The 26,298-nt window shown below is 49.2% G+C and overlaps 1 protein-coding gene across 1 annotated transcript in view; it reads left to right on the top strand.

The window, feature by feature from the left end:
- NXN (nucleoredoxin) overlaps positions 1-26,298 on the top strand; it is a 48,305-nt gene that overhangs the window by 15,667 nt on the left and 6,340 nt on the right. The window contains exons 2-6 of the mRNA XM_052688638.1: positions 16,351-16,468; positions 17,875-18,008; positions 18,402-18,502; positions 18,782-18,888; positions 26,069-26,248. Coding sequence (XP_052544598.1) covers positions 16,351-16,468; positions 17,875-18,008; positions 18,402-18,502; positions 18,782-18,888; positions 26,069-26,248 — 640 coding nt within the window. The remainder of the gene's footprint in view (positions 1-16,350; positions 16,469-17,874; positions 18,009-18,401; positions 18,503-18,781; positions 18,889-26,068; positions 26,249-26,298) is intronic.

Here is a 26,298-nt window from a genome sequence, read left to right as displayed (position 1 = left end):
AGGAGCTGCAAACGCTGTACAGGAGAAGCAGCACTGGCCATGCTGCTGGTTGAAGGGTGGCACTCAGCTGTGCTGCTCCAGGGCTACGCGAGGTTCTGGGCTCAGCGCTCTTAAATCAGCAGATGTTGTCAGGCATGCACAGGCAAAACCTTGCTCTCATTCACTAATTACGAAAATTCCTGGCAGAAGCTCGGTGTGAGTCAGCTACAGAAAAATTACTTAGGAAAAAGAAAAGTTGATGGTATGAGGCTGAATTTAGCGCACAAAACGGGAAGTCGGGGCTTTCTGTAAATGCCAGTCAGCCCACCATGCACGTGTGTGGAGAGAGAGGTGAGGGGAGAAGCTGGGAGGGGACAGCCTGAGAGTTTGTCCTGTGCCCTGCAGCTGGTGGTGTGCAAGGATGGATGGATGGATGGATGGATGGAATGTCCTTCCCATGGCCACAGAAGAGCTGGTGTTGCCTGATGAACAAGGCAGGCTCTAAACTGCAAGCTTTGGGGTTAAGCAGGAGGCTGTTGCCCACTTGGGGTTCTGTGTTTGCTTTCACCTCCTGAACAGCTCGCCCAGAGCTCTGTGGGGGCCAGAGGAATCCTCAGACTTTGATGGGTCTTGAATGATCTGCAAACAATGCAGTGCATTTGCAGCACTCTCTGCTAGAGAAGTTGCTTTTTTTCTTCCCCCCCCCCTCTGTAGAACTTTGGATTTTATTTTTGTTATGAAAACCACACAACTAATTTCCCTTGGAATCTTTTGCAGGCGTCTGCTCTGAGTGTGTTTTGGCCTCACTGTCCATTGCTGGGTTTGAATCCCAGTCCCAGCGGTGAGAAGTTTTAGAATTAATGCCAGTTGTATATATATATATATTTAATAGAATCCTAGTGTCCGCCTGTGGGGTTTAAACAAATATCCTTCACTTTTGCATTTTTCCTGCAAGTAGACAGGATCCAAAGTACATGCAGCCAACAACAGTGCTTTGGCAAGGATGCAGCATTTCCCCTTTGTCAGAAGTGTCTTTGTGTGTCTTTCTGTAATCTAGCATGCACTGCCCGGGTCCTGCTGCTGTACCTGGCTGCTGCAGTCCCTGCAGGATCAAGGGAGGAGGTGTGCAGTCCCCATGGGGGGATGATTGAAGGTTAGCCCTGTGGAGCACAGGGTGGTCCTGGTGGGGTGTGGTGGCCGCAGAAACATTCAATGGTTGCAGTTGGTGTTTGTGTGGAGGAAGGTGGGGGTATAAAAATGCTCGCATTTGGAGTGGGAGAGGGAAGCAGAATTCCTGCAGGCAGTTTTTTAGCTTCTTGAGGCTTCTGAACCCAAAAAGCCATCTGTATCCTAGAGGAGGCTTGCATTTATTCCTTGGAATCCAGAATTTGCAGAGCATGTGCTGGCTATGCAGAATCTCAGCTTTGCCATAAATCTGTTTTTTGGCAGCGCTTGTCAAAATGCCATATTATCCAGATAGGAATAGATAGGGGATTAAAACAGAATCCTTCCACTATTTATGGACTGCCTTTGGGAATATGCTGTATTATTCTTTTGAATTGAATAAAAGGTAACCACAACAACCTGCTGCACATGCTAAATCTTTTCTGTGACCCTCCTTAGAGCTGTGGAGGGGGGAGGGGGATGCTGTGAGAGATTCCAGCCTGCAGCCCTGCAGCCATGTGCTTGGTTCAGACCTCAGCAATATGCCCACCTGCTGAGTGCCTGGGAAGCACGAGGTGAAAAGCCTAATTCAGAGCAGAGTTTGGGACGGGTGCTTGGTTTCTGCACAAACTGGTTTAAATCTCTGTTGTAAGTCTGAGCTTAGAGGAAATTAATTATTTGGTTTTGAGGGAGAGGTGTGTGGTTGGACCAGGTGTGGCTGCTGGCTCCCATGACCTGTAGGAACTGACCCCAGAAGTCCCTTTTCCTCCTTGTATTGGAAACCATAGGTGTAGGAGATCAGTGTTGCACAGCAGATGGCCCTGTGTGTGTTTCTCAGGGTGTTTGCACGATGTGCTGAACCCATAGGAGCCCCTAGGGCAAGCATCTGCCTGCTGCAGGGCAAGTGGGAGCACTGCAGCGGAATGCTGCTGAATGCTGCTTTCCCTTACCAAGCACTTTTTGTTTGTATTCAGGAGCAGCAGGTTTACCCGTGTGGGGAGCACACCTCACTTCCCTCGTGGTCCTTTTACCTGTGCATGCTGAGAAACAGTAAAACCTGGAGTACCCGCTTGGCCAGCGCTCTCTTTCTCCTTCACATGCCTGGTAAATTGGATAATCTGCTTGGCCTTGCCTTTCTGTTTACCTTAGCGTTTGTTATGACAAAGAAGATGGATTTTTCCTGGCTCTTGCATGTACTGTACGTAAACCAACAAGATGCAGTACATGGGTCAGCATGCAGTCTGCTGCCAGCAGGGAACTGGGGCGCTCGATGCTGCGCAGTGCTGTCAGTGTTTACTCACTGCCTTGTGCCTGTGGTTTGCATTACACCTCCGCAGCTCGGCTCCTCCAATTCCCCAGCCACTCACTAGCACACACAGGGCTGTTCCAGACAGTTTTTTCCATGGAAATAGAGGAATCTAGGAGAAGAGTTACAACTAAACCTTCAGTGTCCGCCAAACCCCTTAGACCTGGTGAATTCTTGGAAATGAGAAGGAATTTCTCTTTATCTTCAGCTGTGTTCGTTCTCCACTTTTAGTCCAATCAAATTGGCCTTGAATCTCAGGACAGTTTTTGCACAGATTTTCCTCGTTGTCTTCTTGAATCCCGAGTTTCTCAGCTCTTACAACCCGTCTAGGGAATTCCTTTTCTTTTTCCCATTCCTCTTCATTATTGGTGGCAGTTGTAATTTATCAGCGCTAGCTTGTCAATAGAAGGTTGGAATAAAAGGCTTTGTGGTGTGCTGCTCAGCTGGCTGTATAAACATGAAAGCACTGGGTTTTTAACCAGCTGGATCACATGGCTTTTCCCTGCAAAGCTTTTGCCAAAACACTTTGCTAGATAAAAGGGCTGCTGAGAAAGACCAGGTCACTAACAGATTGTCTGCAAAGGAGGATAACATTGATCTTTGTTTTAGTTTTACTTTTGTTTCTTGTAACTTTTCAGTAAGAGCAGGGACTGAGTATGAATCATTTTTATCTCGTGGTCGGAAATGAAGCTGGACAGGGCGCTGGGCTGCCTGGCAAGAGCTGCTAAAGGGGGAGCCCAGCTGCATCTCTGCCTCCTCAGACCCTGGTGTCCTCCTGGCAGCCTTTTCCCAGCTGTGGGGCAGCAGGGCAGAGGGGGATGGAGGCTCACCCAGCCTTGAGCTGCTCCCTATTCGAGTTTTGGGGTAGGTCAGGCAGAGCAGGATACACCAGTGCTGTGCTCCTCTAAAACGGGGGCCCCTCAGGCAGCCAGAGACAATTTATGCCTGGCCCTGTGCTTACTGCAGTGAAAATGAGGCAAGTCTTGTTTCCTCGATGTTTAAATTGTGATGGCAGTGCATTGCGTATTGCAGGAGGGCACAGCAGAAACTGATGTTCCCAAGCCTTTCTTCCAGGCATGTACCCTCTCAGGCTGAAATAACACAACCATTTCTATTGCAAACCATGCCACCAGCAAAGCTAAATCTTTCGTGCCTCTTCAGCATTTACCAGGGAGAGAGAAGTTTGCACAGCTGTCGTGTAGCTGTTAGGAAGAAGTTGCAACTCAGCATCTCTTTGATCTGGCTTCTCGCAGCTCTGCCTGTCCCTGCCAGTCCCTGTCACAGCCATCTCTTGGTGCCACCAGGCTGCAGGACCAGAGCACAACCTTGCCCAGGAGGTATGCAAGGACCTGGATACTGCTGGTGCTGCAGGCTGAACTCCAGTTCTGCTCAATTGCTTTTGATGGGCTGAGCACAGTTGTTGCAGAGCCCTGCCAAAAAAGCACGATGCTGTTTAATAGCAAAGTAGCTCCAGGCCCAAACAAGTTTTGTGCTTCCTGCTTCCCTTCCCCAAACTCCTCTTTAAATATCTGAGCTGGTGACTTATTGCCTTGAGTTTGCTGAGCTCTTTGAACTGAAATAAATGACAGGCTCCGGGGATGAGGCCTTTGATCAGGCGCTCACCTCTCACCTCTTCGGGCAAGGCTTTGAGTCAGGTGTGGGATTAAATGCATGAGGTTTGGTGCCCCCCAGGTCATGTCCTGAGCAGGCTGCAGAAGCTGGCTCAGATCTGGGAAACCTGAGTTTTAGATCCCAGCACCATTCTGTAGAGTTTGAAGGTAAACAAAGGGCAAAGCAGGCTTTGAGTAAGATGCAATGCTGTGTTCATGTTTAGACTTTAGGATTCCAGGGTCTTAATTTGCTCTTTTTTTTTAATGCAAGATTTCACAGAACAGGGAAATATTTTGCATCCTGTGTCGTGATGAAGCACAGAGGGATGGGAGCAGGCTGGCTCTCACCTGCCTCATGTTCCATCAGCAGTGCTTATCACTGCTCTGGGTAAGTTGTTCTGCTACTTGTGCAAGCAGGTCCACCCTGTCCTGCCTCCTGGATAAGCCTCTTGTAGATGATTGAGAGATTCCTGGCACTGATCTCTTTGCGTAACGCTCTCTTAATGTTGTTATTTTGTTAATGAGTGTCTGAAGATGCTTTATTGGAAGGCACAGGCTCTGTCGGTGCAGGCTGGGGAAGATGCAGGTCGCTCTTGTTTGGCCCAGCAAGCCTGGGCAGGGATCCTGGGGGAAGTGCCTTTCCCATCCCAGGATGATGCTCAGCACCCAATGCATGGGGCTGCCTGGGGAGGCTGTAATGGCAAGACTTGGACTGAGAAGTGTCAGGAGAATTCCCTATAGAAACACATTACTGCTTTTTACTGTTGTTGCCACTGTTGGAATAGCCTCTGGCTGCCTGCCTTTGTAGTGTCCCTGAGAGGACAGACGAAGCCACATGGCAAAACAAGGCACACTGGGACCTCTTGGTGATGTTTATTTTCTGAAAATCAGAGTTGAAATCAGAGTTTGAGCCTTGGCAGGACAGAGACCTTTCTGACTGTCTCACTGATGGCGGGGTTACCTGTGAGAGTACATAAATCCCAGCGTCAGGTTGTTCCCAAATGCCTGACCTGTATTTCTCTGTTTCGTAGTCCCTGTTGGTTACAGATTGGTGTTTTATGACAATGGGGTCCCAACCCCATTTAATCTTCTGACTGCACTGCTGTGATGATGATGGTTGGCATTAGGGCAGATTTAACAGTGATGCATCCAGAGCACTTTGTCCTCAGGGTTCCCAGTGGGACTGCAGAGGGCTGGAGCTCGATGCGAAGCTATACAAGATCTGGGGGTCTCCTGCTGAGCTCCTTCTGCAGCCATGCCAGTGCTTGGAGGTGAAAATTGAGCAGCAGCTGCTGGATAATGAGCCCTTGGGTTTGAGAATTTCTTCTTCCTCAAAGGGCCAGGGCAGGGCTATTGCACAGTGCAGCTTTGGGCAACTCCAGCAGGATGTGTGCTGGTGTGCATGGTGGGACGACTGTCCTAAACTTCCTGGCCTTTGATGTGCTGTGTGTGTAATGAGCATCTGCCCTCTAAGAGAAAACAGATTGGAGTTAGAAATTTGAAAAAAGAGGGAGCAGTTTTGCTTAATCATTTTCACACAGATCCGCAGGCATTTCTATGAGAGTGAGCAGCATCTGGTTCAGGAGTTTGGACTGCTTTGAACTCTCATGTAGCTTCTGCAGTCTCAGGCAGAGAGTGATGTTCCAGATGCTGTTCCCAGCAATCAGATCAATGACATCCTTATTCAGACTTTTCTTTTCTTAAAGAAGGAAAGAAGTAGTTTGCACTAAGGTTATCTGAAGTATCGGGGATCTGCAAGCATTTCTTCCCTCTCTTATTGGAGTAGAGCGCTGCAAATTATTTCCCCATTTACAAGCACCATTTAGGAAGCAGGAAGAAGTGAGCTGCCTCTCTTTATAGGTTCCTGTTCCCTTCAGGTTCTTGTCACTGCAAGAAATACAGAAATTTTTGAATTTAACTCAAAGATTTCATTTCAGGGAGGAAAGGTGAAATGCAGCAGTGCCCCTCCGTGCAGCTTGCCAAGCAGGCTGTACTTGTGTGGGAAAATCACTGAGAGGCAGGGAAAGTGCAGGAAGGCTTTTGGGATTTAAGTCCATGAACAGCCTTTGTGGGCAGCTGCTGGTGCAGGAAAGCAGCTGCCAAGGCTGCTCTGTGCCACTTTGCCAGTGGGATTTGCCAGAGGCAGGTTGACTGTATCCCTGCTTCCCATCGGTAGCAGTGCTGCCAGCCTTGTGGTGTCCAGTGCATTATTTCTCAGATGGAGACGTCCTCAGGGTCACCAAGTCCCCAGATTTGGATGTAGCTCCCCTGGCATCTCTACAGTGGATCTGTAAGGATTTCCATCACCCCCTGGACCTGCTCTTTCGTCTCTTGCCTTGGCTGAGAAGTGTCAGTGGCTGAGATCACAGCTGCAGGACTTTCCTTGGGATGTCCTGGAGGGAAGGTTTCTGATTTTCTGCCTGTTAAAGCCATTGGGCAAGAGAAGGACCCACACCTTGTTCCTCACGGAATTGATGCTTGCTCAAGGTCTGATTGCTGCACAAGATACAGACAGAACAAAATTCCAGAAAATAAGCCAAAGATTTTGTTCTCATTAGTGTAAAATCATAAAATCTGATGTTTCCGATGTCGCTAGAGAGAGAAGGAGAATTAACTCCTGGAGAATGTAACCAGAGGATACTTAAAAGGCAAATTGCTCACATACTTTCTTTAAAATTTGCATGAGTGTAGTAAAAGGTCATCGTAAGTGCTGAATCTGCTCCTCAGATCCTCGCCTGCTGGCGGCTGATTGCAAGAGCCTGTTGCTAAGTGTTCCTGGAAACGGAATAAAGATGAAGCAAGATAATTGAACAAGAAGGAGGGAGAGGGGAAAAAGCTTGGAGCTAATAGTCAAACTGCGGAGCTGCCAAATGAGATGAATATGTCAAAGTTTGACTCTGTGGCTGCATCTAATCAGCTCTGACTGAGGGCTGGATGGAAATGCCCAGCCTGGAACTTCATGGCAGAGCCCTGGTAGGAGCTGCTCGGATGCCAGCAGCAGATTTGCTGCATTTTCCAAAGCTCCTCCAACTCCAAGCACGCTGCTTTCTAACGTTTAGTTTAGAGCAGAGGACGAGAAAGCAAAACACGCTCTGAAGATGGTTTGTGTTATTTTTGTGTATAAATATGCTGTTCCTGCGGTGTGCATTTTGTTAACCTGGGATCTTTATCTGGACAATCAGTAATCACAAAAACCAACAGAAGAAAGCAAAAATACAAACAAATCCGGAGCTTGGCTGAGCAGACAGCTGCAGCTCCAGGTGACCTCGGAGGGGTTTTTCCTGCTGCTTTTGCAGCAGACTCCCTTTTGCTATGTGAAATGTGGGTCAGGCTCCTGGAAAAGCACACCCTCCAGGGAGTGCCCAGTTTGTCCCAAGGCTTCAGCTTGTCTCATGTCAGTGGTTTGCATTTTCTGAGTCAAACCCTTGTGCAGCTCCTGTTTGTGGCTGAAAAGGCAAGGAAGCAAAACTTCCTTTAGCTGCGATTATTTCTCCCGTTGAAGCTTTTGTGAAAGTGCAAAACTTTCTCTTTCGCTGTCTCTATGGATCGATTTCCTGGAAATAGTTTTAGTAACTGTTTCTGGAGTGATTTTTATCATCCCAAAGCATTTTACAACCTCTGAATTTAGTAACAGCTGAAAGACAGCCACATCTGAGGAAGGCTGCTGCCAGTGCACAGCAGCATTAGGCATTCCATAAAGGAACACACACTTGGCTCTTTCTTCATACAGAATCCTCCTCATTGTGCCAAAAAGACAAGGCTGTGCTCTACCATTCATCCCCTTTGGGTTCGGAGCTCAGCGGCGTCGCGGCACACCGAGCAGGCTGAAATCTTTCCTTCCAGTTTCCAGCTGGGTCTGGCTGTCGGAGGAGGTAATGAATACGCTGCATCTTATCTGACATTTCAACTGCCCCTGTGGGATTCGTGGTGTCATCGGTTTCTGACAGCGGCGTCTCGTTCCTGGCAGGTTCCCTTTGCACCGTGCTCAGTCTCTGTTTAAAATAGCAGCCTGGGGAGAAGGAGGCTGCTCAGTGGAGTCGGCGGTGGGGGGTTGGTGTCCTAAATGCCATGTTGTGTCTGCACGCTGACTGATGGACTCGCTTCTCCAAGAAGCCATTTATCTCGTGACTTCATGACTCGAGCCAGGATAGAGCTGGAGCTTCTGACCTTGCAACTGATTTATCATCGTTCCTTTTCTTCTTTTCGATTGGTTCAGCAATCTCAAAGCATCACTTAAGGCTGAAAATGAAGGTTTTCAGCCCCGAGGGCAGCCCTGACCTCTTGTCAATGGATGTGAGATCGTGGTCCCAACCACACTGCTGAGTGTTGCAAAGCAAAGCTGCACTCCTGCCCCATTCTGCATTCTACATTGCTTTCTACTTTCTTAGCTAATTCTGTGAAGAGTTTGAATAGAGAGTTTAATGGGCAAGCCTGTCCTGTAGAGGTGAGGTGAGGAAAGGGTTTCTCTTTCTGCTGTACGCTGGCTTTTGCTGCTGTTTTGGTATTAGTTTAGCCAGAGCTGTGTTTAGAGTTATTCTAGTCTGGTTTTTAACATGTGCAGTTGATTAATTACTAATGCTGGCCTCGCGGTTGCATTTTCGTATTTAGACGTCACTGGCTTGGCTCCTGTCGGGTTTACATTTCCAACCTGCAGCCTTTCTGAGGAAGGATTGGGTTTCAGCTTGGGACAGAGGAGGAAGAGGGGAGTGCAGCAAGCCTGCACAGTGCATCCTGCAGCAGCTGCTGCCTTCAGGTGATGGCTGAGCCCCAGGTAGCCCCATGCTGTCACTGGAGGGGATCACTTCCAGCACATGGGGCTGGCCGACTCAAGAACACTGAGATCAGAGTCATTGCAAAGTGAATTACTTGGGGAGGCTGCAGTGAATGCAACTGCAGTGGCTCGACCCGGCGTGCTGTAATCATTCACTCCCAGAACCACTGGAGCTCCTGCAGGAACCTGTTTGCTTTCAATAGTGTGTACATTTGCAGTGATGCAAATGCTTTGTTTAGTGCGGCTTTGTGCAATGAAGTGTCACCAGTGATGCTGTGGATGAGCTATTTCATTCCAAAAGGTGCTGCATATTGAGCAGGTTTCCCATCTTCTGGTTGTTCTTCATACGTCAGCAACAGTAGGTAGATGCCTTCGTAATTTTACAGTGCTGTTTCTTAACATAACTGTAAGCTGTTCATTTGTACCCAGTTCAGCGCTGCAGAGCTTCTGACTTTCTAGATGCTGTTAATTAGAGAGGCAGAAAGTAATACATTTGGGCAAAGCGGCAGCAAGTTGGGTCACCAGCACTTTGTGTGGGTGCATGCCAGCTCCAAGCTGCAGTAAACTTTCTCCTTTCTTTTTGAGATCTGAAGAGTTGGCTGTATACGCTGTATTTCAGGCACTGTATCATTCTCCTGTGATATACATATACTGCTAAGACTCTTGGTATAACACTTCTTGGAAAAAAGCTAAATTAGATGTATTTTTAAATGCAAACAAGTATAAAAATGACTTATCTGTCCCTTTGGCTAGATATTAGAGTAGGTGAAGATGCTACAGCTGGACAACCTGATCTTATTGTAGTTGTCCCTGTTCATTGCAGGGGTCTAGATGACCTTTAAGAGTCCCTCGCAGCTCAGATGATTCTGTTATTCTATGCTAGCAAAATACTCCTCCCTTGCTTTGGTAGCACCTTCATTCTTCGGAGGCCATGCGAGCGTGGGAGCAGCGCGGTGGAGGCTGCCAGTCTGTGGGGTGTCCTGGGGCAGCTCGTGGCATCCTGAGGCTGTGGCTGCCCCAGGTTCCTTACAGCACCAACAAATGCTCTATTGTCTTCTCAGCAACGGTGTTGGTTTTTTTTTTATCTGATTGTGTAAAGTTCCCTTTCGGATTAAGTGCTGAAAACAAAACAGAAACCACACCAATACCTCATTGTGTTTATTAAACAACGGCAAAAAATCCCTGTGTCCCTGCCGATTTAAAAGGCTTTTGTGTTTGGTGGGAACTCTATCTAAACTTTGGGCTTTTCAAAAGTGTTTTCTTTCTTGATGATCTGGGATTGCAGGGCATTTGACCTCACGATGACTATCTGCGCTGGATACCAGCTGCCTTCAAGTGAACGGTAGCAGCAAAAGTGAACGTGACCGATAGGAAATCCATGCTGCAGTGTTGAGGTAACTCTGGCAGCCAGCCTGCTCCGGATGACAGATGAGACCTGGGACCAGGAGAGACTCTGAACTTGTATTTGATGTCCCAAACCGACCACCCCACCCCTTCCCTTTCCTACAGACGGATGGAAAAATATCCCTTCCCCACAGAGAGAGAGAAATTATTATTTTTTCTTATTACCTTTATGTTTACATAGCTGTTTCTTACTTAGTGCTCGTCATCTGGGGGCACAATTTATAGGGGCCGTGTATGATACACTTCTACGTGTGTCTTGACTTTTTCTCACAAACGTTTGAGCTCCCTCCATCCTTACTGCTGTTTGCGTGCATGTCCTGCTGCCTTACTGCCAGAGCTCTGCAAATGGGATGACAGAGAGCTGGCAGAACAGAGCTCAACCAGAAAGGTTGAGATCAGAGCCTTCGGCAAGCAGTCCTGGCACGTGGCTGTCTGATGGGTGTGCTGGACCGTGAGTAAATGTGTGTGAGGGTTTCAGATGCTGACAGACCTCCTGGGTCCTGCAACCCGTCAGCGCTGTGGGTTTCTCGGTGAGCTCTGAGCCTCTGTTTTCCTGTGGATAAAGAAAGAACGCGTGATCTCTGGAAAGTAAAAGATCATTTACAAAATACCTGGAGGTACTTCGGTACAGATCTCCTGTTAAACAAAGTAAACAAAGTCATGCGCGTGAAGAAAAAAGCCATTTTGGGGGGATGCTTGTAGGAATATCTCCTGGTGTGTGAAGTACGAGGAGCAGCCTGTCTCACAGCATCCTCCCTAAGTGAGCTGCTGGGTTGTTGTGTGGGCATTCAGGCAGGCGCTGCTTTGCTCTGCTCTCCCTGAGCGCAGCCGCTGTTGAAGCCTGCACACAGGACAGGCTGCGGCTGCAGGCCCTGAGGCTTTGCTTGCCATAGATCATGTTAACCTCTCTTAAGTCCTGCTCAAATTAAATGTTTTCATATCAGATGTGGGTTGTGGAAGATCCAGTCTGTCAGCCTGAATGTGTGTCAGGAGGAAATGAGGCAGCTTGCGCTCGGAGTCTGGTGTGCGCACCAGGGCCTGGCAGCCATATGCTGCTCTGCCCTAACAGCAAATGCTCAGATCTCAGCCGCCAGGGCTGCTTAATCCTGGAATTACTGCAGTAAGTGGGACGCTTCATTGGGAGCACAGACAATTTTCTCACCTTGATGAAGGACAGCAGGGTGACAGAGGGTCCACCTGGACCCTCCGTGCAAATCCTGATGGGATTTAACAAAGCTTGGTTGCACGTGGCCGTGGGACGGGGCTGGTGGTGGGGGCAGCAGCCACGTGCAGAACCCTGTGATGGTGGTGCTGGGGCAGTGGCTGGAAACCAAGAGTGGTCAGAGAGAGGAAAATGGAGGAAACGATGCAATGGGAAGCATAGGGTTGTGCTGGCTGAGCCCCTCCTTGGTCAAGAATTTTGACCACTGTGCTCCTCGGAAATCCATACAGACCAGTCCTCTGCTGGCAGGGGCTTGGTCAAAAAACCCTAACAAAAGGGATTCCTTCTGCTTTACCGTGGAAGTTTTTGGCCTTGTGTGCAGCAGGGAGGAACGAAAGCTGCAGGCATGCAGCGGTGCCCGTCTCAGATGTGAGACAGCCCCACAGCTTGCAGAGGGGCAGCTCTGACATTCAGCCTTTGGGGCTTTGGTTTTGGTTTTTGCTTGCACGGCTCATGCAGTTGGGCTGCAGCCAGCGGGGGGAAGTGCAGACAATTGCATTTACAGCAATCTTGTTGACTGCAATTCCAAATCCTCTCTCCTCGTTTTATTAATGGAGGAGACAACATCTCTCTCACCATTGTGTTTTGTAATTAGATTTTAATTTCCTTTTAGAGAGAAGCAGCAGCACCACAGCCATGAATTTATCTCAAGCCCACTTGTTTGGTCTCCTGTATGACAAGATCAGACCCTGGCAGACACCATCTGCCCCAAAACTCTCCCTTCTATACTCAGCTGAGTTTTGTTCCCTCACCATGCCCCCTTCCTACAGATTGGAAGGGAAGGGGAGGCCTTCTCCTGAGCTCAGCCTGAATCGCTGGGACAGGCGTTAAGTGGATTTAAGTCCACGGGGTGAGGGAGCTGCCTGTTGTTCTGCAGTCTGTTGCTCTTTGCAGAGCCTGGGTGGCCCCTGGTGCTTGTAAACCCTTTAAGGCACGCTGTAAAAGCTGTGATTTAACATGGAGAGCGAGCCAGGACTGAAGGGTCCCTGCAGCGCGGGGCCGTGGGAGCAGGGCAGTGGGGAACGAGGGTGCTGTGGGTTCCGAGGGGCTGCAGCCTCCCCACTGTCCCTCTGCCATTGCAGGTTTCCTAGTTGTTATTCTCATTTGCCACGGGAACTTTAGTCACCTTGAATGGCGTGTGTTGGTCAGCTTGTCCTCCTGGTTCACGTGTTTGTGAACTGATGTGCTTTGGAGTGAGGTCTGGGGAGGAGAGGAGGAAATCCAAACAGGATTAGTTATGGTATCTTCGAGAAATGACGAGAGCTGTAAGAGCTGCAAAACACACAGAATTAATCTTTCCGTGCCTTCTGGCACAGGCAGGTATCGCTGAAAGCTCCCACTTCTGGCTGGAGGCAGCTCCTTAAGCTATGGAGGATGGAAGTGCAGCATCTGTTGCAGTCCCAGTTTGCACAACAGTGGAAAAATGCAGCTACCAGGGGACTGGTGAGCAAACCTCCTGCGAAAGCAGGGCTGCATCCCAGTCCCCCCATATTGCAGAGCTAACAGTTGTGTTTTATCTTTGCCAGTGTTAACCGCTACAGCTCAGAATTTATGTTCGTAAGTTAATGTGACCAGGGCTGATAAATCAATCAGCAGAACCAGAAATAGCGACCTGCAGCTGTTAGGAGAAGGAGTTCCCTTTTCCAGCAGCGTGTACTGAGCAGGAGGAGATTTCATCTGCCCCGGCCAGATTCCAGCCATTTTGCTGCGAACAAAAAACAGCCGTTTGCTAGCGGGGAGACCTCTGGTTTGACACCTTTATTGGGAAAAATTACTCCAGCATGCCTCAAGGTGTGACGTTTCCAAGTCCTCCAGGGATGAGGGATGTGGCACTAGTGTGGAGAGCTGCTCGTGACCAACGTGGATACTTTGTGCTGCTCTAGTGCCTGCGGTCTGGGATCACTGTCACCTGCCAGAGGGTAACAGGAGCTGGTTACAGCACTGCTGGTTACATCCCTCCTCATGTCCCACATGGTTAGGACCCTCAAACCTCAAGTAATAAGTGGTGGTTTTAAAGTCTCTTGCAGCTGGTTGTGGATGGAGGCACGGAGAAGCCCCAGGACTGTGGTTTCCAGCTCCTCCAGCATGGCGTGGTGATGCTTTGCATTATGGATAAGGTTACTGGTGGAATCCAGTGACTCTGTTTTTTCCACTGGGCTGCTTGACTTAACCACCTGCACAGGAGCCAGATCGGGTTCTGTAAAGCCAATCAGCCTACATGGCATCTTAAGAGAGGCTCCTTTTCCAGCAGGAATTTGGGGTTGAGTGTTGAATTCAGCAGGCGTGCACAGTGATCGGGAGTGAGGAGCGCTCGGAGAGGATCAGCTGATTTCAGTCTGTAGATTATTTCCACATCTGTGTTAGCTTTGGCTTGATCCCACAGATTTGCAACAGCTGTTGGGAAGCGGAGCAGAGATCCCCTCTTTAAATGGATGATCAAATCCTCCGAGTGTGGAGTGTGTTATTTCTATGTCATCCTCTTCAAGACAGGAAAAACAGCTTTTAAATGTTGCTGAGGCAGCACTCAGCTCTGCTGCCTGAGCTATCATCCGATCTTCCTGCGGTTTCAGAGCCAGTCGTAATTTGCGTTCTGCATCCCACGCCTCGCCCGACACGTGGCCTTTGGAGAGCTGCACATCTGCCTGTCTTTGCCCAGATACCTGCACAGCAGCTGCCTCTTTCCTCTTGGGCTCACCTTTCTGCACATCACCGACAGCCCGTGTTGTGCCTGGGGAGTGACCGGCTCCCTGGATTTTCGTTGTTTAAGATACCTAAACAGTGCCAGGGTGCCTCTGGTGTCTCCCTGTATTTTAGTTATCCTGTGAGGGTATTGACTGCTACCAACAAAATGTTTAACATTCTGATTCAAGGGCAGAAGCAGAGGTGGCAGCAGGTGCCTCAGACGTAACACAGAGTGGTCTCCTCCATGAAGTGTGTGTGCAGGGGTAGAATTAGAGGGTATTTGAATTCCAGCATTAAATACATGAGAAAATGATTGAGCCCGTTTCCCATCCAGGCTGCGTCCCTTCGGGTCTGACTTGCAGTACAAGGAGCCATTGGGCTCCGGAAGGCTGAGCCTGTGGGAATGGCCACCTCCATGGGGATGGTGATAAATCCTGGTGGTCATCCTTCAGAGCATGCAGTTCTCGATTCCAATCAGCTTTCCCAATGCACAGCAGGGCCATCAAATCAGACTGCTCCAGTGTTAACAGTGCGCTCGTGTGCTTTCTGATACAGGCACCAAAATTAATATGGTTAATGCTTTGGGACCATTAATTTGCAATTCAAAGCTTTTATAACTGGCCTTAAAATGGCAACGTGATTCAGGTCATCCTACAGGCAGTGATGTTTGTTCATCCGTGCCAAGCAGTGGTATAATGACATCTCTGGCAGTGTCAATAGCTGAGCAGCCTTTCTTCAAGGGGTGGTTTGGGCCCCAGCTGCTGCTGCTGCACCCTCAGAAACCCCATATGGTTGCTTGGTAAGAGCTGCCAGGTCAGCTGGAGACCAGGGACCAACAGCCAGGTGTGTGTGCTCTGTCCATCCCAGCCAGAGTGGGTTTGGTTTGCTTTTACCCCATGCTCTGGCTGCCCCTGCCCCCTTCCTTGGAGGCAGCGAGCTGATTCTGCCTGCTGGGCTCCTTCAGCCAAGCCAAAATGCTACAACACACTGCAGTGCCCTAAGGGAGCTGCTTTCCATATACAAAAGGCTTGGCGAAATGAAGTGAAATGTAAGCAACTCTTTGAGGAGAACTATCCAATTGCTAGTTGTAATTTCCTCGTTGTTTGCAGCACCCTATTATGTGCTTGTGATCCTTATAAAGAGCTCTCCCCCACCCTTTAAACTTCACAGAGTTGGATTTTACCTTCTGTGGTTTGACCACACTCACTGCAGGGGGCTGGTTTGCATTTAGTATCTTTTTACCCTTCTATGTGCCCAAAGCTATTTGGTTTGTGAATGAGCATTATGAATGAGTTGGCTTATCCCAGGAAATGTGTCTATTTGAAATTCAGGGCTGGTGGGCCAAGCACAGTACCATATATTTCTCTAGATCCTGGTAAATGGAAATCAGTAGCGTCTTCTTTGATTGTGTTAACACTTTCCTTCAGAGCCAAGAGGATTTTGAATACACTGAAAGCTTGTTAGTTCTTGTAACTCTCTCAGGTAGCTTTTATGTTGGAAAAACCATTAAGTGTAGTGACAGTGAAACCTAAATGTGCTGCATAGACCCAAATGCTGTGGGAAGCAGCTGCAAAGCAAACTGGCCAGGAGACAGCAAAATCTACATTGGGACGTGCAGTGTGCGGCCGTTCCAGCCTGCAGGGCTTTTGTTTGGGGTGGGCAGAGGACTGCAGCCAGGCTGGCAGCGTGCAGTGCAGCCCCCAGGCTGATGCCAAACCCATTCAGTGGGAACAAAACTGGGAAGCCCCAGTTAGAGCAGAATCGTGTTTCTGTGTGTTGGCCTTGTTTTCAGCATGGCTGTGTCTTGGCAGAGGTTATTAAATTTATTTAATGAACGTCGAAATTGGAGAAGAGGAAGCAGCCAGGAAAGCATTACAAATTGCTTTAGAGCAGTGGCATTAAAAGTATTTGTGCTTACCATATCTTCTAAGCAAAGCCCTCAAAGCACAGTACAGGGCTGGTAAGTGTTATCCCCTTTGACTTGCAGTGAGGCAGATGTGTTTGAAGGAGAAGCCTGTACCTGCATCCCTGTTCAAGCCTGCAGCAGGAGGCAGGCAGCGTGCAGTGGCTCCAGCATCATCCTGCATCAACTCCATTTCTTTGCTTATCTCCGAGCCCTTGTCTAAAAGATGGTTGTGCCCCAAAGTCTCCCTGGTCACGCCGCCAAGCTTATCTCTCTTTTCTCTTCTTCTCCCCTCCCTCTGTGTTACAGCTGAAACTGTGGAACAAGTACAGAGTCTCCAACATTCCTTCCCTGATATTTATCGATGCCTCTACTGGGAAAGTGGTTTGCAGGAACGGCCTCCTGGTAATCCGTGATGACCCAGAAGGTGAGACCTGTCGTCCTGTGCCCTAGATGCATGGCTATGCAATGCCTTGTTATTTTAGCACGCTCCAAATTGCCTTGGAGGTTTAAAAAAAAAACCAACAAAACAACAAAAAGAGGAAACAAACAGCTATTGTCATACTTGACTAATCAAGGCACTGTATTATTTTCAGTATAACATTTTCTGCATCATTCCTGCCAGATCTTGTGTTTTGGTTTTCTTGTTCAGAAGAACAAAGACTTCCCCTCCAGGATTTTTGTCTGAAGTGCTAATGAGGAAAAAGACTAAGTGAAACACAAAGTTTAGATTTTCTGTGATGGAGGCACACAGAGAGAACCTGACTTTCTGTACCTCGGGAGCAGAATCTTTCCTAAATAGTGAGTGGGTGCTTATCACTGGCATCACAGCCTGTTAGGATGAGTTCTCCATTATTTGTAAATGAGACAGAAAAATGCTATTGTTCTCGATTCCCAAAGTTGTGTTGGGAGTTAATTTTAAATCCTTCTTAATTATATTTGTAAAAACTTAAATGTGCAAAATGCACACCCTCACTCACGTTCTGCAGACCTGATGTTCAGCTGTTAAACTGCCCATGCAAACATTCCTCCACGCAGTAGATACTGAAAATGGTGGCTGCTGGCAGGAACTGTGCAGCAAATACCAGTTATGGCCTGGGCCATCTGTGTTGCTTCCTCATCTCTGGCTGAATATCTCAGATCAATTTCTGTAGGAGCTGGCAGCAGATGATTCTGAGCATGTGTTTGCATGTATGCAGACATGCTTTATTTGGGGTGCAGAGGATTAGTGCAAGTTCTAGAAGTTTGTGTGCGTTCAACATGAGGGAAAAAAAATCAGTCCAGTGATATGGTTAATTGCTATAGTTAAAGCTTTACATTTAGAGGAATTAGAGCTGTGATGATGTGTCCTGCACCATCTGCTTCTCTGTTTGTGTAGAATGGCAGCTGGTTGGGAGGCAGGGTGGGTGCAAGGACTGCAATCAGCAAAGTGGCTTTAATCTGTAAGTGGCAAACAGTCTGCCTGTGTTCCTGAGCACGTACCACCTTGCCCCTGTTGTTTAAACAAACACTGTGGATAAGGAAAAGATGCATTATCAGGCACAAAACCAGAGCAGAAGTTGCTCTGACTTGGGCACGGATGCAGATACCTGTGGAGCTGAGGTCACTCTGGGTGCTCAAGGCAACACTGTGGTGGTGCCAGGGCAGTTGAGTAATTCTACATCCCCCTTTAACGGGGTGAGCCTCAATAGGGTCCCTCAAATAGCACCCCCCGTATCTTTTCAAATGGCAGGATGGCTTTTTAGTGGAGCTTTTGAAGCTGTAAATGCTCCATATGCTTCCTATTTTATATTTTGTTTTTTTTTTCCCCACTCCCATCCCAACCCTCTCTAGGACTGGAGTTCCCGTGGGGGCCAAAACCCTTCAGTGAAGTTGTTGCTGGACCTCTGCTAAGGAACAACGGCCAGACACTGGACAGCAGTGCTCTGGAGGGCTCTCATGTCGGGGTCTACTTCTCTGCACACTGGGTGAGTGGTGGGTGCTCTGCAGAGCAATTGCAGTGAGCTCTGGGCAGCCCTTGGGCGAGGTGAGGAATCACTGCCAACCTCTGCAGAACCTCTGCAAGAGGCTGAAGACCTCAGGACGGTTGGTGCATGAGCAGTTAAGATGCCCTGGTCCTTTTGGTAGAAGCCAGCAGCATTACAATTGCATGACATCCTCATCTGACTCTTCGGAAGGGGAAGAATTTTCAAAGTGGGAGAGATTTTGGCAGCAATTTCGGGAGTTGGTGACCTCCTACTGTTAACAGCAGCCACATCCAAAGCTGTTTCATGGCTCTCCAGAAGAGAAGAGATCACGTTTGGCTTTTGGCGATGGCTCCATCATCTAGACAGTGTGCCCATGTGTGTGTTGTTTTGCAGTGCCCTCCCTGCCGAAGCCTCACACGGGTCCTGGTGGAGTCGTACCGGAAGATCAAGGAGGCTGGCCAGAAATTTGAGATCCTCTTCGTTAGTGCAGACAGGTAATGAAGTGGTACCTCTTGGTGCAGGCAGAGCTGATTGCCACCCAGCAACCGGCCTTGGAGGTATTTTATCACAAAAAGCCTGCTGCAGACCCTTTCTGGAGAAATTTGGGCTTGAAATTTAGTGCAGCTCGCCCCAGGTTTGTGTTTCCCAGAGGCAGTTGCTGGTGGGCTTAGTGCAGCGGGGAAAGGTCTTTGTAGGCCAGGTTTTCTATGAGGATAAGGGGTGTGTCAGGTAGTGGGGCAGCACTGAGGATCCTGCCCTGTTCTGTTGCACAGGTCGGAGGATTCCTTCAAGCAGTATTTCAGCGAGATGCCCTGGGTAGCTGTGCCGTATGCGGATGAAGCCAGACGGTCACGCCTGAATCGACTCTATGGCATACAAGGTAGGAAAGGCCCTTCTGAGGTGCAACTCTCCTTTCTGCTGCTCTTGTTGAACGTTTGTGGTGTCTCCTCTTGTGTAACTAAAACAAGAAAATGGCAAAGCAAAGCGCAGTGCCCCCAGGCAGAGCTGCTTCATGTTTCTGCTCTCCGCAAACTCACATTCCTACCACCTGCCAGGCAGGCTGTTAATCGAAACAGGACTTCCATAAACAACCTAATTCTTCCTGGAAACTTGGAAGCTTTTTTTGGCTTGGATGTTTTTTACCTAATTACTGATTTATTTATTTTGTCTTTTCTTGAAGGTTTAAATTTCATTTTCTTGCTGTTTTATGTAATGCAAAGGCAGGCGATCATTCTCTGCAGAGGCTGAGGAAGATGGCATCTGGTTTATGTTAGCAGCATGAATTACAGAAGAGTGCATGTTTGATGTAAACCATGGCTTTGCCTTTACTGTATGCGTCTGTGCCAGAATCCAGCAGCCTCAGCTGCTCAGAGGGCAGGGAGAGGCTCTCTCTGTCTGGGTGTTTTGAGAGTGTCCCAGAGATGATAAAAGTTCCCAGCAGCCCTCCTGGGAACCGGTATGTTGTTGGTGCAGGGGATGAGGTGCACTGCAGAGATGTGAAAGGTAAATAGCTTGCAAGGAAGCTTCCGTGTATACATAGAATTTCTCCTTGTACATAAGGAATTAGGAGATAAAGAGCCACCAGTCTTGCTGCAAACTGCGTGTTTCTCATTGTTTCAGTGCAACATCAACCAGGTGGGTGCAGGCTGAGGCAGGCAGAGAAACAGGAATGTTGCCAAAGGTGCCTGGGGACGTCAGTGAGGGTCCACGGACCATCCTGGTGATCACGTTTTACCCTCCTGTATTTGCCTGCATCGCTTTTGCAAAGCATCAGCAGCAGCAGGGTCCCAGAGTGGCCAAACCTCTGAGTGCATTCATTTCAGCTTATTCATCCGTGTTGACTTTAGTGGGATAGTTTTGCTGATAGGAGCATTTGGCAGAAGCCCAGCGAGCAGGAGAAACGATCCCTCTTCAGAATCCTCCCTGAACTCCCCTTCGGGGGTGAGCTCAGGTGCCAACACTGTGCTCTGTTCTCTGACCTCAAATCAAGAATAACTGTTAGCCTGCTTTAAATAGCCATCATTTTGCTTCTTAATTACCTTCCCACGAGGCAAAAGCTTTCCATGTTCACCTGTCTTTTCCCCAGCCTGCTCAAAACCTTCTCCAGCGCTGGTTTCGGTGGAGCCCTGCAGGACTGCTGCCAGTTTCGCTGGGACTTTCTGTAAATAAGGTGTCCAGACATGGATACTCAGCACTGAGTGTGCTGTAGCCAGGGAAACAGTAACAACAGCCTTCCCTTTCACTTCAGCCGCTGTCTCCTTAAATGTCTCTCTTGGTTGTGTGCTGACCTGAAAATGTAAACATTTGCTGTTCCCATGTGCCCTGACCCTTTCCTCACTGACATAGCTCCCATTTTACCCCTCGTATTCCCACGTGACAGGGATGCTTTACTGGGGATGCTGACGCTGGGATTTGGGCGCGTTGGACTGCAAACCCTACTTGTTCAGTTTTTTCATAAAGTAGGAACCTCCCTGCAAGTATGAAGTGTGATGGGCAGTCACGCTGAAATGTAGAGGACTGGTTTATATGTTTTGGGGGGAACCTCCTCCCTGCTCCCAGCGGTTGCTGGGTTGTCACTTGTCCCTGCACAGGCAATGACTCCTCATCCTCACAGAGCATTCGAGCAGTTTTGCTCTGTGACTGCCTGCTTGGCTTCCCACATTTCCTGCCAAACTTGGACAACGCTGTGCTGCTCCAGCAGCTGCCTTTGTTCTCAGTCCTCACAGCACTGTGCAGGGAGCAGCATCCATGCAGCCCTGTGCAGCCCTGCTGGCCTCTGACACCAGGCATCCCTTGTGTAGGAGCACGTGCCTCGGGTTGTGTCTGCAGGGTGGCTTTTCCTCTGATTTTTCTCAGGCCAGCAGAGCCCTTCCTGGAGCTGGAACAACAAAAGAACTTGTCTTCCTGAACAGCGCTGGGCTGCTGGAAAGCAGCAAGACAGTCAGACCTCATGTTGTTTTAGTCCTGTGTTGGCCCCTACAGCATTCAAAAAAGTCAGTGTAAAATGTAAGTTGAGTTATTGGCCTTTATTTGGGTTGACTTGAATGCTTCTATTCATAACCCACGTGCAGTCAGTGGGCTGTGCCATACCCACCTATATTAAATTGCTTCTGGGTGCAGCACTGTCTTGAGAGAGAGTTGTTTCTCGTATCACAGCTTCTTATAAAGAATTCTCTATTGCGTGCTTGTGTGTGGCTGTCATAGATGAAGTCTCCTAACTCTCCTTTTTGGGCAGGGACTGGTAATGAATGCTGTACTTAGATGGGAATTGTCCTTTATTGCCATGTCCTAGGAGAGATTTTGTGATCCTGGAAGTTTCCTGCGGGATGCATTGCAGCACTGTGGGATTTGCAGTTACCTGGGGGAGCTTCAGAGACCTGTTGTTTCAGCCCTGGGCTCTGTTCCAGACACCCTCTGGTCACTCCACAGCCCAGCTGGGAAGTCATGGCCAGGAGAGGTTTCCTGTGCTGGGTTTCAGAAGCTTTCTTCTAAAGAGGTCAAAAAAACCCCCAGCAATAAAACCCCACCGTTGTGTTCTCCGAGCGTTTTATTCATGGTGATTTTGATTGCTGAGCCAAGACTTAATGCAGATGAGATTTCCATGTCGGATATGGGTTTTAATATATAAATAAATGCATTGCCAGGTTCAGTAACAAATCATTTGGCCCCCATGTTTTCGCAAAATGCTCGCCTCGTGGGAACTGAATCCATTTTCTAATGCGTAGAGTCAAACTGAGCCAGTCTGTGCTAATTCTCATCTAAAGCTTATACAATATTCATTGCAGAACGTCTGATCTATGATTCTTCTTGATAACTAAATTCTGGTGTTATGACTCACGGCAATTACCAGAGCCCCCAAAAGGCTCTAAAATAACACGTAGTGGCTGTAGGTGAGTAGGGAGGGGGTGGGAAGCACCCAGGTTAGCAGGTGTGGGTTTGGTTTAAGGCTTGGTGGTTAAGGATGCCCAGCCAGAGATGCAGGGGAAGGAGTTTAGGAGACCAAGACAGTGCTCAGTATGCTCTGGGGTGGCCGTGGCAACAGGGACAGATGCACTGCAGCAACCTCAGCCTTCACCATATGGATCCAGAAAGGAAAGTAGAGCTTTGTGGTTGATGAGGAGCTTCTGATGCCAAATGAAAGGTGAAATTTATGGATCCTGCATGTCACGTGGCTCTCAACAGGCTGCAAATCGTGAAATCGGCCTCAAGATTTCAGATGTGTTATTGGCATTCCCAAAAACGTTAAAACACAGGGTGGTTTATCTTAGAGTCTTATTTTTTGAGTCTTGGAAGTTTTAGCAGCTGGGTGCTTTGGTGCGTGTCTGCATATGCAGATCTAAATGTTCTGAATAGCAGATGAAATCACTGGTGTCTGTGGGGTAGCACTAACAGGATGACCTGTGTCTAGAGCAGGCCCTGATTATTCCCAGGTCAGACGGGCTCCTTTGCAGCCTGCTTCAGTCTGCTGGACTTTGGGGCTCGCTGGCAAAAGGAGGTGCAGGAAGGGCTGTGGCCTTGCTGAGAGCTGATCCCACAGACCCAGTGCTGTGGGCTGGCTGGCTGCATCTCTCAGATGATGCAGGTCTGGAGGGGACCAAATAGCAGGCATCCAGGGTGAGGATGTGAATCGTAAATGGATGAAGACCTGAATTATGTGGGGTGCTGATCATCATGTGCTTCTCTTGGCTTCAGTAGTATTTCTGATGCTTTGTGCCTTGCAGGGTAGGGACAGAGAGAGTTTTCCCAATTGCTTCCACTCTGTGTAACCTCTCCCTGCCCTGGAGCTATTTTGAATACCAGAAGGTAATGAATAAGATTTTCTGTGATAGAAAATCTCTTTCTTGGCATTCCCTTAGGGTTTGCAAGCCCAACCATCACGCTGTGTTACTGTGCAGCTCCTGCAGCTGACCCAACGAGTGCAGCCCCGTGCATGGGAGGAATGTGAGCAGCCCTGTCTGGGCTGGAATGAGGGGAATGCAGCCGCTCGCCTGGACCTGCAGGCAGGCTGGGACAGACAGTCAGCCATGTATTTCCTAGAGAAATGCCTAGAATTCAGAGGGCTCGTGAGTAACCCACTGTTGTATAGGACGACAGTGCCAGGAGACAGCAGTAGCACGCTGGTTTCTCCTGCATGGAAAATGATTTGATCGAGTATTTCTAATAAATGTGGCTTGAAATGAACCTTTGGGCTTAGAGGCGAGGGTAGGAAGGTTTGCTGTCTCAGTTTGCTGCTGTGATTTGGAAGCTGTTGTTGGGTGGATGAGGAAATGCCTGATAGCAATTGGGCTGAGCACTGAGTGATGAGTATCTGACAGCAGAGCCTGCTGCTGACACGGGCTGCCTGGCCCCTGTCTCTTGGGGCCCGGTATCAAATTGTCTCCCTCTTCCTTCCTTTCGGGATGTTTTTTCATGTCCTTTATGACAGAAAACAGTGTTTTTCCCAGATGAAATCACCAGCATGAGCCACTCCTGTTGGCTTTGACCACCAGCTCCTGCAGCTCCATCCTCCTGCAGGTCAGGGGCAGCCATCAGCAGTCAGTGCAGAACGAGCCTTGCCTGCAGGCGTGTCCCAAGAGCATCTCACTGACATTCAGCACCATTCACCCCCAGGGCCACACTGCAGGGGCTTGCCATAGCTATCAGTTCTGGGGCCTGGAAGCCTCCTCTGTGTGCTACTGGCTGAGACAGTCACCAGCTGGTATCCCCTGCACAGTACCTGGTCAGGTGTTGGGAATTGACTTGTGCTAAATCTCAGCTGCATGCAGCCACTCCTTGCTTTGTCCCAGCCAGCAAATCCCAGGGCCAAGGCCCCACAGCCTGCAGAGCCAGCAGCCCACTGCCTTCTGGTGAAACCTTGCCTTTATTCCCAGTTTGTCTTGTGTGTCGTTAGAGCAGAGCTGCAGCTGGTCCTGATGTGAAAAGCTGCATTTCTTCTGAGCCTGTGTCACATCTGCTGTGTTTTTCTAGCTTGTGCTTAAGGCTTCCTGGGAGAGCTGTCTTAAGACGTCTGCTGCAGCCAGGTGGGATGAATGAAAGCATCATTAAAGCCACTCTCTCTGCAACCAAGAAGAAAAATCCCTTAGCTATTGCTGGGATCCCTTTCTCTTCTCATACCTATCCTGGCTGTGTTTTCAGGTTCTCATTTTAGTGCACTCCTCATAAGGCTTTTGTTTTATCCTTGGGCTTTCCAGCCCTATAGCTCTGGGCAGAATGGTGCTCTGGCCTAAATTGGCACTCTCTGCCACATGGCCACACATTATTCTCAGGAGAGAGGGACTATGCCGCATCTACCCTTATCCATCTTTGTATAGAGGGACATATTTAACTGATTATTTCTCTGGTTTTGGTTTGTTTCTTTGTTTGTTTTCCAAGGATGAAGCAGAACATGCATTCCTCCCTCTCCCAAGGGCTGCTGCAGAAATAAACAACTCAGGACCCCCATCCTGCAGGCAGGAGGGCACTCAGCCTGGCTGTACTGGGGCTGGAGGAGCTGCATTGTGCTCAGCAATGAGCAGCTCTGGGCCCCAGCTGGGGAAATCAGCTTGGATGAGTGCCAGTGATCTGCAGGCCGGCACTGGTGTGAGGGATTCTCAGTTTCCCCATCTGCTTCCACGCTGTCCCCTGGCAAGGACATGGCCCTGCCCAGAGGTGCTGGCAGCATCCTATGGGCTGGCAGCACAGCCAGGGAAGGCTCAGTGCATCCATGTGCATGCACTCATCCTGAATCTTGCAGTTTTGGTGTGCACCTACATCCGTTTGTTGGATGCCAGCTTTCTGCCCGAGACAGAAGGCACTTTTTTGGGTTAAGGGCACAGCTCTGCATGGTCCCTGTGCCATCTGGTGTTGCTCAGCTCCAGGGGATGGTAAATAACGGTGCGTTCTGCAGTCTGAGCAGCTGCTGGTGCACACGCAGCTAGAAGTGCGATGTGCAAACCCAGCAGGACAGCATTTTTAATAACATGGGAGCAGGCTCCAAAGTAATAAAAGGTGAAATAATTACCTGCAAAATTGATTTGAAGTGCAGGAAGTATCCAGTAGCTCTGCAGCCCGGTGCCTGCAGAGCTTTTCCCACAGCCCCAGTGCTGTGCTGGGGCAGGAGCTGCACAATCATTGGAGCAGGGTCCCAGCATCACATCCCCTTGGTCCCCTGGGGGCTTGGGGAGGGAAGGAGCAGCACAAATGAATTAGCACTGAGCTTAACTTCCCCTTTGCTTAACTGCTGGGCTGGTGGTGCCAGCAGAGCTGCCCAGCTCTGTTCCTGCACCAGTTCCTTGGAGCATTCCCAGCAAGGACCAGTAGTCCTGTTTGGCCATTTCATTCAGTGAAGGCTGTGCTTGCTGTGCAGCTGCATTCTGCTCCTCAGCCTTTCATCAGCTGGGGACCTCAGGTGTCTGCCTCTCCATACACAGAATGGTGTCGCAGCCATGCAATATTTGTGACCTGCTGGACCCAGATGTGTGCTGTGAAAATGATGGGATGATTACTTCTGTGTCGGAAGGGGTGTGGGGGGTTCATGAAGGAGTTCATGGCTGCTGAAATGTGGGCTTCTTCTGGGAACAAACACACCCTGCTTCCTGGCTGCTGCTGCTTGCAGCCTGCCTTGCCACGAGGTTTGCTTGTGATGCTTTGAACCACGAGTCTCCAGGCTGGGGTGATGATGTGTGGGTACTGAGCTCTGCTGTGCACACGGGAGACAATTCTGTCCATGCTTTGTGAGATGCAGTGAGCTCCTGAGCAGGGTCCTTTCTGCTGTGCCACAGGTTGTGTGCAGGAACATCAGCGTGGGGCAGCAGTGCGTGAGCTCTCCCTGTAGTCAGACAGGAAAGGAAGGCGATGCCGGAGCCTGTCTCCCAGCTTCCTGCTCTGGCTCCTCAATTACTGCTCTCCCAGAGCAGAAACAGGATCCAGGGATCCCGCTTCCCATCACATAAGCTGCAGTGGCTGCAACTGACGCTGGGCTCCTGCCAGATCAGAGGCAATAGGACGGATCCTTTTCCCCACACCCTTTTATTCCCATATTAGCACTTTGGCCACTAATCCCTGTTTTTCTCCTATCACAGGCATCCCAACACTCATTGTGCTGGACTCCCAGGGAGAGGTGATCACACGGCAGGGGCGGGTGGAGGTGCTGAATGACATCGAATGCCGAGAGTTCCCCTGGCACCCCAAACCTGTGCTGGAGCTGACGGACTCCAACGCTGTGCAACTGAACGAGGGCCCCTGCCTTGTTCTCTTTGTAGGTACGGAGCCAAATCCTGGCAGGGAGGGGTCTGTGTGCTGCGAGGGCTCT

Source organism: Tympanuchus pallidicinctus, unplaced genomic scaffold (genome assembly GCF_026119805.1).
Source record: "Tympanuchus pallidicinctus isolate F22 unplaced genomic scaffold, pur_lepc_1.0 scaffold24, whole genome shotgun sequence".
Classification (NCBI taxonomy): domain Eukaryota; kingdom Metazoa; phylum Chordata; class Aves; order Galliformes; family Phasianidae; genus Tympanuchus; species Tympanuchus pallidicinctus.
Note: the sequence above shows the minus strand (reverse complement) of the source record. Positions and strands in the feature narration are given on the sequence as shown.